This window comes from Sciurus carolinensis, chromosome 8 (assembly GCF_902686445.1).
Source record: "Sciurus carolinensis chromosome 8, mSciCar1.2, whole genome shotgun sequence".
NCBI classification, from domain to species: domain Eukaryota; kingdom Metazoa; phylum Chordata; class Mammalia; order Rodentia; family Sciuridae; genus Sciurus; species Sciurus carolinensis.
Genome location: NC_062220.1, coordinates 1,668,323 through 1,681,672, shown reverse-complemented (window position 1 = coordinate 1,681,672; position 13,350 = coordinate 1,668,323). Strand labels below are relative to the sequence as shown.

At 40.9% G+C, this 13,350-nt stretch overlaps 1 protein-coding gene across 6 annotated transcripts in view; it reads right to left on the bottom strand.

The window, feature by feature from the left end:
- The window catches only part of Lmbr1 (limb development membrane protein 1), a 169,433-nt gene extending 158,625 nt beyond the window's left edge, over window positions 1–10,808 (bottom strand). For all 6 annotated transcript variants that reach the window (XR_007109804.1, XR_007109803.1, XM_047561137.1 and 3 more), the window contains exon 1: window positions 10,544–10,808. Coding sequence is in view for 4 of the 6 variants with exons in the window: in XM_047561137.1 (XP_047417093.1) it covers window positions 10,544–10,609 (66 nt within the window). In the remaining 2 variants the exon portion in view is untranslated. The remainder of the gene's footprint in view (window positions 1–10,543) is intronic.
- Between the last annotated feature and the right edge of the window lie 2,542 nt (window positions 10,809–13,350).

Genomic DNA, 13,350 nt, shown 5'->3' with positions numbered 1-13,350 from the left:
ATATATCCTAGTACAGGATATATTAAATATAATAACAATTAAATTAAATTTATTAAATATATAACAATATTTTCAGTGTGAAAAGATGACTTATTTAAAAAACTGTCTAATCCCTCACCATTCTGAAAGATGATATGAAATCAAACCTCCATATAATTATATATATGAAAACAAGTTTTAGGTGGATTACAGATTTAAATGAAAAAAAAAAGGTTTTAAGATTTAGCTTTATACAGTCAGTTCCCCGTAGAACATTTTAGAGTTAGTAATGAAACTGGAAAGATGTACACAGACTGTTCTTCCTCCTAATTACTTGAAAAGGTGGAAATGAATAGGAGTATAAAGAGGGCATGTCTATAAGTCAAAAGTAACAGGGAGAGAACTGGAGACACCTGTACATAAAAACATCGAACATATAATGTGAGAAATGTACCATTACTTAGGTCATATAAATACAGAGATATAAAACAATGGTGCATATTTCAAAGTGGTGACATTTCAAAATATTTTTACCCTTTACCTTCTGTCTTCTACTTCAGAATAAACTCAATTGCTAACAGTGAGGACTGTTATTTATATAATGGGGAGAGAAGAATGGTATTTTCAATATGAATAAAATAATTTTCTATAACCCTACTGAAAGCAAAGAAACAACATAAACCCTAATTTAGTGATCTTACTATAAGAACAAAGCTACATACGTTAAAATTTTCATTATAGCATTATCTTAAGTAGTGGAAAAATTTAAAAACCATGCTTCCATTGTTAGATATTTAGATCAGCATTATTACCACTATTAGTAACAAAAGCCACCACTAGAGAATATAAGAACAGGAAGTATTTGTCAGCCACACTTTTGGTAACAAAATAAAGTTTTAACTTTATGTCTTAGAAGGATAACCAAAAGAACAACAACAATAAAAACAGAATAAGTGAAAGAACAGGCAGTAGTGTAAATATTCACTACATTCTAGGTCCTATCAAAAGCTACTAGTTAAATCCTCAATATCTTGTGTTGAGAAGTCAATATATACTGTTAAATGTTGGTAAAACAAATAATATTACCTAAAAATTCTCACTTCCTATATGAATTATGGAAGTGCCTTAGGAAAAATCTAGAAGAAAAATAAGAGACTGCCTATGGATGAGAAGCCTTACTTTTCTTAAGGTTTTCTACACTACTTGATTTATCACATGCATATACAACTCGTACAGTCACTTTCAAGTAAGCCTTCAAAGACTTATCTACCATTCCTTCACTTAGAGGTTAACGTTAATTTTTAAAATTACCAAATAATAAGATTCCTTTCTCTTTAAAAAAAAAATGTACAGCACAAAAAGAGATCTTAACAAAATTAAGGGACAGCTCATTCTAAACAACTTACTGTTTAAAAAAAAATAAAAACACTACCCCTTATGATCACATCTTACATTTAAAAAGAAAAATTGAACTAATATTCACCATGCTAACCAAAAACTGTTATTTAAAATTAACACAGAATCAACTTCAAAAAGTCCTAGAATAAATTCTCTGGATTAAATCTACACAAAAACTAGATATCAGATATATTCTCAAGCAGCTACCAAATGATAAACTCAAGGGAAGTCACCACATAGAATATAATATTTTTAAACTAAATTATACCATAAATGCCATTCACAAAGAGCATTTCTCAGGTGAATCAAAACTTAAAGGCCAAAAAGAAGACAGTGATTTCTTCTTTCAAGAACAACATGAAAAGACCTTGGAAGTCATCACTCCAACCTCACAAGAAAAGGTTGAACAAAATGAGCCAAGTGAGAACTGAGCTCCCAGACAAACTACTGCACCAGAAACTGCATGCAAAGTCCTGTACCTGTTCAGTGCTGCGTCAGTCCTGCAAGATCACTAAAGTGCAATTGATGCACTACTGCAGGGTCAGTGTGGGCTGGGTGAAGACTTAGAAACTCCAGAAGTCTAGTGTTAAGACTCCCATCCTTTGAGTTCCCAGGAACTCAACCAGGTTCTCAGGGTAAGGATGTGGGGGTGAGAGGAGTATTCCTTCATTCCTCCAGCAGGGGCAGGAGGAAATAACCATTTTGAATATTTCCAGAGCTTTATGTGAGTCTTATGAATGGTCTGCCCTCAAGGAAAACAATTTTACTCACAGCCTAACCTATGTGGGGATTACAAGAGCCTAACCAATTTGGGGGAAGAGAAACATCTAGCCTTCTGCACCTAAGGGAGGAAAAAAAAAAAAAAAAAAAAAAAAAGCTGAGCAGCATTTGTGAGGGTCACAGCCCAGAAACACAGGCTAAAATAAAAAAATAAATAAATAAAAACCTGACAACATCAAATGCTGATGAGCATATGGAGCAACAGGACCTTCACTGACCATTGAAGGGAAAGCAAAATTATACGGCCACTCTGGAAGACAGGCTGGTAGTTCCATTCAAAGTTAAACATAATCTTACAATACAATTTAGCAATCTCACTCTATGGTACTTGCACAATAAAGCTTCTGTCCACTCTAATGATATAGAAGAAAAATGTTTCTCCTATTCTCTCACTCAACAACAATCAACACAGAAGACTTCTGTGATTTCAAATGTACGGGGATTTCTCCCCACCCCCAAGCAAGAGCAACTCTACAGTAGAAAACAATTCAATTGAATGGAGCATTCAAGTCAACTCAATTCTGACACCACCTGCCTGGGGTAATTATTCCACAGGTTAAGGGCTCAGTCCCACCACACTGCCACCACTTTAGGAACTACTCACAAGGTCAGGCCTCCAGAACTTCTGACCAACCAGCTACCAACTAAGATGTACACACATACATACCCCCACACCTTGGGTCTGATTAATTTTCTAGAGTAGCTCACAGAACTCAGAGAAGCACTTACTATGTTTATCAGTTTCTTATAAAGGACACACAAATAACCAGATAAAGAGACACACAGAGCAAAGTCTGAAAGAGTCCCAAGTACAGAAGTTTTTGACCATGTGAACTTGGGGTGTGCCACCCTCCTGGCACGTGATGAGTTCTAGTTCACCTTCCCATAAGTCTCTAGGTATTCAGCTATCCTAAAGTTCCCTGAACCATGTCTTTTGAGGTATTTATAAAGATTCCATTACATACTCATGATTGAAGCATGAAGACATGCAAAAACATGAGTGAACAAAAAACTATGAGCTATCACCACAGACTCATAGGGAAAACCAACAGGGCCTGTGCCTGTCTGCAGATTCTTCTCAGCCTCTGAGTGTAGTATTCCTTCCTGATAAGTAAAATGGCACAGGATCTCTTTCAAAACAGGGGTCTTATGTCCTACTGTCAGACGAGATAGGTCAGAAAAATTCTTTATGGCCAATATCAAGACAGGTGAGGAGTTTCTAAGACACTGTGGGGAAAAGAAATTCTAGTTTCTATGAACTGTCTTGAGAAGAAAAAGGAATGGGTGAAAGAAGAGCATGAGAAGTCCTGAGTAGAATAAAATTGCACTCTGGAAGCTAATGTTGAAGGACATAAAATTTCTGAGTATGGAGAAATATTCATGTGGATCAGAAAAATTTAATATTCTTGGGAAGATAATAACTCCCAAACTGATGTGCACATTCAACTCAATCACTCTCAAAATTTTAGTTCTTGTTTTCTTACAGAAATTGACGAGTTTATCCTAAATTCATAAATAATCCAGAATAACCAAAAAGGGAAAGAACAAAGTTAGAGGACTCATAGTTCCAAATTTTAAACTTAGTACAAAACTAAGTTGATCAAGAGAGTATAGTACTAGTATAATGACAGACACACAGGTCAACAGAACAGAACTGAACTCTGGTATCTATGGTCAACTGATTTTCAACAAGAGTGTCAAGACAATTCAATAGGGGAAAGAGTAGCCTTTTTAACAAATGGTACTTGAAGAACTGGTATCAATTTGAAAAAGAAGAATGAAGTTGGGTCCCTCTCCTAAATCATACATAGATATGAACTAAAAATGGATTATAAAGCCAAATATAACAGCTAAAACTATAAAAATCTTAGAAAAAAAGAAGTAAATCTTCATGATACTGAGTTGGCAAGGGCTTCTTGCATGTCACATAAAAAATACAAATCACAGATCTGGTGTTGTAGCTCAGTGTGGGAGGCACTTGCCTAGCACATGTGAAGCACTCAGTTCGATCTTCAGCACCACATTAAAAATAAGTAAAGGTATTGTGTCCATATACAACTAAAAATGGTTTTTAAAAAAATACAAATGACAAAATGTTTAAACATACATAATTGAACTTCAGTAAAATTAAGAACCTTTGCCCTACAATTAAGCAAGTGAAAAGATTACTCACAGGAGAAAATATTTGCAAGTTGTTATCCGAGAAGGGTCTTGTGTCTAGAATATATAAAAAAATTCTTCCAACTCAATAATAAACCAACTTAATAATGCACAAAGGATCTAAATAGACATTTCTCTAAAGAAAACACACAAATGGCCAATAAGCACATAAAAAAGATGTTCGACAGAATGAGTTATCAGAGAAATGCATACAAAAATGTTTTCATTTTTCATCTTGTTTGAATTTTCTTTTTTTCTTGGTCAGTCTAAGGGTTTTCCAGGTTTGTTTATCTTTTCAAAAAACAACTCGTGGTTTTGTTGATTTTTTTTTCTACTGCTTTTCTATTTCATTTTTTTCTACTCTTTTTATTTCCTTCCCTCTGCTAACTTTGGACCTACTTCTTTTTTTGGTTCCCTGAACTGTAAATTTAAGTTGTTTAAGATCTTTCTTTTCTTTTAATGGAGTCATTTATCGTTATAAACTTCACTCTCAGTACTACTTTTGCTGCATTCCATAATTTTTGGTATACTGTGATATCAGTCTTAAGTTATTTTCTAATTTCTTTTTTGATTGCTTCTTTGTTCAAGATTTTGTTTTAAAATTTTCACATATTTGTGAATTTTCCAGTTTTCCGTCTGTTGATTCCCAGTTTGGTGTGATTTCAGTCTCCTTAAATTTGTTAGGATTTGTCTTTGTGACCTAATACGATTCACCTTGGAGAAGGATTCCCCTGTCCTTGAGAAGAAAGTGTATTCTGCTGCTGTTTGAGTGGAGTGTTCTTTGTTTTTTGATATCCATTTGGTCCATAGTATTATTCGGTCTTCTGTTTCCTTATTCATCTTCAGTCTGGGTGTTTTGTTCATCACTAAAAGTGGGGTACTAAAGACTCCTATCATGGATGAATCATCCTCTTATTTCTCCCTTCAGTTAGTTCTGTTGGTTTGTTCATTTAGGTACTTTGATGTTGTGGGCATGTGTGATTGTAATTGACTCTTTCTGGTGTATTGATTCTTTTGTCATTATTACATGTCCTTTTTAAATAATTCTTTGTATTTTGTGTCAGGCTTTGAATAAGTATGGATTATTAATAATTAATAATCTTTGGATTATTGTTTGATAGAATACCTTCTTCTTATCCCTTCACTTTCAGCCTGTATTTGTCCTTAAGTCTAAAGCAAGTTTCTTGTAGATAGCATATTGCTAGATTATTTTTTCCATTCAATCTCTTTGTACCTTTTATTAGGGTATTTATTATAAAATAATTATCGATAGGGAAGGATTTACTATTGTCATTTTGTTTGTAGTTTTCTGTTAGTCTTTTAGGCTCTTTTTTTAATTGGTCAATCCCACTTATAATAATGCCAAAAAAGCATAAAATGCACAGGAATAAGTTTAATCAAGATGAAAAACTTTTATACCAAAAACCTACAAAACTCTGATGAAAGAAATTAAAGGTAGCAAGAATAAATGAAAGAACAGCCTATGTTTTTAAGGAAGACTTAATAAGGTTAAAATGTCCCTACTACCCAAGGCAATCTACAAATTCAATGCAATTCCTATCAAAATTCCAATAGCATTTTTACAGAAATAAAAAATTCTAAAGTTTATATTGAACCACAAAAGACCCTGAAGAACAAAATCAATACTGAGCAAGAACAAAGCAGGAACACCACACTTCCTGATTTCAAACTTACTATGAAACTATGGTAGTCAAAGCAATATGGTTCAGGAATAAAGAACAAAGGAAGAGAAAACCTAGGAATAATTCACTCAGATATGGTCACCTGACCTTAAACAAGAATGCGAAGAATACACAGTGGGGAAAAAATAGTGTCTTCAAAAAGTTATCCTGGGGAAACTGGATATTTACATGTAAAATAATGAAACTGAACCCTGATATCATAAACAAAAATCAACTCACAATGGATTAAAGACTTACGTGTGTGACCTGAAATTAGAAAACTCCTAAAGGAAAACCTTCATAACATTGGTCTTGGCAACTGTGTCATGTATAAGACACCAAAAGCAGAAGTAACAGAAACAAAATTAGAAAGTGGGTGTTCATAAAACCAAAAAGCTTCTGCACAGCAAAGCAGACAATCAACAAAGTGAAAAAGCAAAGTAAGAAATGGAAGAAAAATATCTGCAAACCATTAAAGACTAATAAAGGATTAATATTCAAAACACAAGCAGGGTATAGTGGCGCATGCCTGTCATCCCAGTTACTCAAGAGGCTAAGGCAGGAGTATCACCTGAGCCCAGGAGTTTGAGATAGGTAAGGGTGACACAACAGGATCCTGCCTCAGAAAGAAGGGAGCCAGGCACCAAGGCACATGCCTGTAATCCCAGCGGCCGGGAGGCTGAGGCAGGAGGATCGCAAATTCAAAGTCAGCCTCAGTAAAAGCAAGGTGCTAACCAACTCAATGAGACTTTGTCTCTAAATAAAATACAAAAAATAGGGCTAAGGATGTGGCTCATTGGCTGAGTGCCCCTGAGCTCTCAATCCCAGGTAAAATAAATAAATAAATAAATAAATAAATAAATAAATAAATAAATGTCAAAGAAAGGAGAAGGGAAATATACAAATGGAATTCCTACAACTCAAAAGTAAAAAAAAAAAAACAACTAATAACCTGATTTTAAAATGGGCTAAGGACTTCAATAGGCATCTCTCCAAAGATAACATACAGCCAACAGGTGCGGGGCAATGCAAATCAAAACCACAATGAGTTAACACCTCACACCTGTACTGGTGAGGGTGTGGAGAGACTAGAGCCCTGGCCCACTATTTGCAGAGAGGTAAGACAGTACAGCCTCTGTGGAAAACAATTTGTCAATTCCTCAAGAAATCAGATATAGAATTATCACATGATCCAGCAATTCCTCTTCTGGGTATATACACAAAGGAACTAAAAGCAGGGACTTAGATATCTGTACATCTACAACCATAGCAGCATTATTCACAACAGCTAAAAGGTGGAAACAACCCAAGTCTACATTGACAGCTGAATGGATAAGCAAAATGTGTTATATACAAAAACAGATTGTTCTTCAGCCTTAAGGAAATTCTGACACACACTACAACATGAATGAACCTTGAAAACATTATGCTAAGAAAAATGCACCAGATACAAAAGGACAAATAATGTAGGATTCAACTCATATAAGCTATCTGAAACAGTCAAAATCATAGGAACAGAAAATACAATGGTTATCAGCAGCTGGAGGAAGTAAGGGAGTCTTTGTTTAATGGGGATATAAAGTTCCATCCTGAGATAATGAAAAAGTTCTGGAGATGGACAGCAGTGATGGATGCAAAACAATGTGAATTACTTAAGCCTACTGAACTGTACCTTTAGGCAAATTTTATGTTATGTATATTACCACAAGAAAAAAGTTAAATAAAAGTATAGCACTACACAGCAAAACCAAAAAGAACTGAAAAATTTTTAAAAGTCCTAGAGAAAAGGCAAATATTGACAGACACTCTAAATACAAATAATTTGAGGAGGAAATGTCAAAGACTGGAAATCCACTGAGCTTGGGCACTTTTTGCACTGGTTCTATAGAAGGTGAAGTTCACTTGACCATCCAGGGTTGCTTTGTTGAGGGAAATGGGGTGAGTGAATCACTGCCAAAACCAAGATGTTTCCAATATAGTAGACAAAGGTACTAAAGCGCTGGACATGGGTCCCTTTCTCAACAGTAATTACAGAATATCTAATTAACTAATTAAAAATAAAGAAAAACACAAATAAACCAATAGGACAGCACAGAATCCAAAATTAAACCCCACAAATATAGTTACCTGTGGCAAAGGTCATAAATGGTGCCAAAGTGATTAAATATTTATGTGAAAAAACTGTGATTCCCACCTTATACTATATACAAAAATTAAATTTCAAATGCACTGTAGATTCAAATGGGAAGGGTAATTCAATAAAGCACTGAGAGAAAAATATAATAAGAATTCTTCAAAACCTAGGAGTAAGCAAAGATTTCTTAATCTTTTCTCTTCTTTTTCCAGTCAGTCTTGGAGATTGAGCCCAGTGGTGCTCTACCACTGAGCTACAACCCCAGCACTTTTTATTTTGGGACAGGGTCTCACTGCCCAGGTTGGCCTTGAACTTGCAATCCAACTGTCTCAGCCTCCGAAGAAACTGGAATTACAGGCATGTCTAACGTCATGACACTCAGCTGCAAGAAAAGATTTCTTAGGACATAAAAAGTACCGATCATAAAGGAAAACATTTTGCTAAAATGAACTACAGTAATAACTATGTGTTTGTCAAAATATACTCTGTCATGTATATCTAAAAATTACAAATTTAAAAAGTGGGAAAATACTTATGTTCATCAGAATGATGATTAAGAGTGTGAAAAGGTATCCAAAGTGGGGAAAAAAGTATTTGCAACACATATCTGTCAAAGGCATCATATTTAGAATAACCCCTGCAAATCAACATTAAAATTTTTAAAAACATTAATTTTAAAACAGGAAAAAAAAAAAAACCCTTGGAGACGTTTCACAAAATATTGTAAATGGTTAATAAATATATAAAGTGGTGCAAATTCATTACACAGCAGGAAAAATCAAATTAAAAAACTTTGTACAATGAATACCCTAACACACTTGCTAGAATGCAAAAAAATTTTTTTAAAAGGATGGAAAATATCAAGTGTTGGTATAGGTGGCAAGGCACCACATCAGTGGTGGGGGGGGCGGGAATTTTTTAAAAGCATCCCCTAAAATGAACAAATGCATACCCTCTAACCTAGAAAACTTCATTCCTAAGTCTACACCCAACAGAAATGCACCGGCAGAGTCACCAAAAGACATGGACAAAATTATCCGTGGTCAAAACCTAGAAACCACTGAAGTACCCAACAATGAAAACAAAAATAAATAAATAAAATAAATTGTGCTATGGACACACAACTACACCACTAAAAATGAATTATAACCACATAGAACATGAAGAAATTTCACAACCACTGTTGATTGAAGGAAACTTGATACAAATGAGTGCACAACGTAAGATCCCATTAGCATGCGCACAAAGTCTCATCCACAGTGCTAGAAGCCAGGGCAGTGGTTAGTGCTGTTGGAGCCGAGGTAACACGAAGTGTGTGGGGGCGGGGGGGAACCTCTAGTAATATTCTGCTTCTTAATCTGGATCCGGAATTGCACAAGTGTGTTCAGTAAGAAATGCATGCAGGGGACACCTACGATGATACACCTCCCTGTGTAAGCTTCATTTTTAAAAAGCCAAATTCCACTAGCTGAGATTTTGCACCTCCTTCTATTCTAAGCAAGGTCTGACTTGGCAAGCTGATTCTCAATTTTCAAGAACCATAAGTACACAAATTGGGCAATTTTAAACCTCTAACCAAGAATGTGCCCGAACGTGAGAGGTGTCAGGAAAGGGGACAGGTAAACACAAACAGATAAATTAACGTATTTTACAGGGTTGTGAAAACAGCCTTCTCGGGCATGGCGCAGGGCCGAAGCCAGCCTGAGCCCTCTGCGCTCCCGCCCTCCTCCAGACCCGCTCCCACCGCTGCCACGCGCAGCACCTGCAAGGGGCGGGGACAGGGGACGAGGGCAGGGGACTGGGGGAAGGGGGAGCAGGGGCAGGAGACCCGGGCGAGGGCCGTTTACGGGGGTGAGGGTGAGGGGCGAGGGAGGAGGTCAGGGGCGAGGGCAGGGGACAGGGGCGAGGGCGGGAGGCGAGGGAGGAGGTCAGGGGCGAGGGCAGGGGACAGGGGCGAACGCGGGAGGCGAGGGAGGAGGTCAGGGGCGAGGGCAGGGGACAGGGGCGAGGAAGGAGGTCAGGGGCGAGGGCAGAGGACAGGGGCGAGGGAGGAGGACAGGGGCGAGGGCAGAGGACAGGGGCGAGGGAGGAGGTCAGGGGCGAGGGCAGGGGCCGGGGCGAGGGCGGGAGGCGAGGGCAGGGACCGGGGCGAGGGCAGGGCCCTCCAACGCCGGGGGAGGGAGCGGGGCGGGCAGGGGTGACCGGCGGGGACGGGGCCGAGGGCACGGACGCGACCGAAGGCCGGGCGAGGTGGGCGCCGCGGCGCGAGCGCGGACGGCGGAGCTGCGGGGCTGCGGCGGGCGCGGGGCAGGGCCCCGGGCCGTGCGGGGTCCAGGGCGGAGGCGGAGGCGGAGGCCAGGCTGGGGAAGGGAGGGCCGCCCGGGGGGCCCGCGGCGCCGCCGCCACGCACCGTGCACTCCCGCACTTGGCTGTGGAAGTGCTGCTCCCGCGCGGACACCTCGTCCTGCCCTTCCATCCTCCTTCATGCCCGCCGCCGCGCCGCCCGCGTACGCGCGCTCCGCCACACCATCGTCCGCCGACGCAGGGGCTCGCAAGGCCGCGCCGGGCCAGGGCCCGGGACGCAGCGGGGTCGCGACACCGCTTCCTCAGCTGCCGCCTCAGCAGCCCGGCGACGCCGCTCCGGCTGCGGAGAAAGCCGCGACGGGGGCGGGGCAGGCGGGGCGGGGCCTCACGTCACGCGGAGGCGCCGGCGCGTCAGAGAAGCGCGCCTCGGCGCCCCAGGGGCCGGGGCGGGGCCGGGGCGCCGCGGGGCGGAGACTGGGCGGGGACTGGGCGTGGCGGGCTGAAGCGCTGAGGTGAAGGGGTGGCAAGCTGCGATCCCTGCTCGCCTGACCTGTGCGGGCACGGTGCTCCTGTTCCCCACAGGAGATGTTTATTTATGGCGCCTGCCTGGAGCCCCTGCCCCGGTGCTCGGTACTCCTACGCAGTACTCAGCACTCGGCTAGCCGTCTCAGGGTCCTGGTCTCCCGCGGAATCTTGCTTGGCCAAGTTTGTGCAAGTTGGAAAAACAGTTGCTCTGCGTGCTCTCTGGGCGCAAGCCCCGGCCTTTCCTGGCGGATAAGGGCACGGCTCCCACCTGCAAAACTGAGATAGCTCAGACAGGCCGACACAGCACTAGACTTTAAACAGCACGTCTATTTGAAGCACCACCAAATATGCCAAAAACAATAAATAGTTCTCCCCCATTCCGCATTATCATTGTTTCTGTTTTTGTTTCTAAATTGGAATTTAAAGGAATATTTGCAATTTTGCTTTGCAGTTTATTTGGCTACACAGAAGTTATTTAAGTTGCTCTTGGATGTTGGTGTTGGGAGAACTAAGAACTGGAAGCTTGCCCAAGTTGTGCCTGATGTCTTAGGCTGATAATCAACCAGGAATGACTTCCATCTCATTCATTCAATGTTCAACTTTATTTTTTTTTAATTTCTCAGCCCTAAAGATGCAAGGAAACGCAAAGAGATAATACAGTCTGCTTTTCTGGACACACACATTCTAAAAGCAAGATTAAATGCCTTCCTGAACTGACCTAGATAATTCCTGGGTTAATCTCTCCAAATCAGAGAATAAGCAGATCAGATATGAAGGTGAGAGGCAGTGAGGCACGCATTTCAGAAGTGGTTGAGTGCAGTATTTCCAGTCTTTCTATATTCATACTATAACCATCTAAAGCATTTGAGTTTCATGCAGTTGTCTAAAGAGTTTATATGCCTTTCATCTTGGTTGTTTCCCTGTCTTTAATACTTGCAACATTTAACCCAGGATGACTTCAAAAAAGGCCACAAACTCCCCTCCCTGCCCCCTCTGTGGCTCACTCCTTTCCCCTGGAGAGTAGGAGTCTGTTGTTCACATCTTGCATCTGGACCTGACAGTGTGACTTGCACTGGCCAATAAGAAACCAGAAAATTCGAAGCTGTGTGCCCTAGGGCTTGCTCTTCTTGTGGCCTCAGAAGCCTCCAACAGCCAGTGCCCAGGCAGAGTGGAGAAGACGACCCAGTCACCTCTGCCACCCCAGCCAACACCCTTTTCTACAACCCTCCACAAGGTAAATCTCCCTGCTCACAGCTGTCCTGTGAGACCCTGTCATCACTGTAAGGACTGACTTCTCACTCTGGGAGAGGTGAGACACCATGGGGGTGTTGACAGTTCAACAGTCTCTGGTCTCTTTTTGGAAAGTGGACAGCAAGTGAGGGTGAAGCAGGGAGACAAATTACAGTGATTCAGAGCCTGTGTCTCGGATGCAAGCAGAGGCAGTACTGGTGGTGGGGTTGGCAGATTCTGAAGACATTTTGAACGGAGAGGCTATAACAGGGTTCCCTACCATACAGGATGTGACTGGAAAGGGAGACAGAGCAGGAGGGCCCCAAGGAGTCTGGTTTTAGCAACTGGAGGAGCAGAATCGCATCAACTAAGGGAGCAAAACGTCAGTAGAAAAGCTTTGAGGAAGAGACCAGCGCTCCTAAAATGTGATGACACGCCCTTGTCACCCAAACATTCTGTAGAGACGTTCAGTTTCACTTCACTTCCAAAGAGTGGGACTTACAATAAACGTTTTAGAAAATGGTCGGTCTCCTTAATACCCAGGACGGGCAAATTGAAGCTTAAATGTATTCATCAGGTGGGAATTTTTTTTAGTCTGACAGTATCCAGTGTTGGCAAGAATGTGGAGCAGCAGAAATCCCCTGTCCTTCTGGTGGGGTGTGAACCAACACAGCATCTGGAGAAAATAACTGTCTTTGGCAATAAAACCGAAGATAGCAACCAGCAGCCACACTCCTGCCCAGTCCCTAGAGATCCTCCTGCACATGTGTACCAAGGGAGTCCAACAAAAACCTATGACTACACTGCTTGAAAGAGCCTAAGTAAATGTGTTATATATACACAATGGACTATTACTCAGACATAAATAAGAATGAAATTAAGGCATTTGCCAGTAAATGGATGGAACTGGATATTGGGACTAATGACACACTAACTAACTCAGGCTGACTCCTTACTCCATGGCGGATGAGCAAGATCAAGTCCTCAAAGGCAGTTTCAAAAGTTAATGACGATAAATCAGACCACCGTCAGGGATTGGTTAATAACAGTTCTGCGAACGTGATCAGCTCGTGCTTGCCATATAGTCCTGTGGGACTCTCGCCTGTGTGAACCCCCGTGCCTTGCTGACCTTTAAGCTGATTGGTTCCCGCCTAGCCT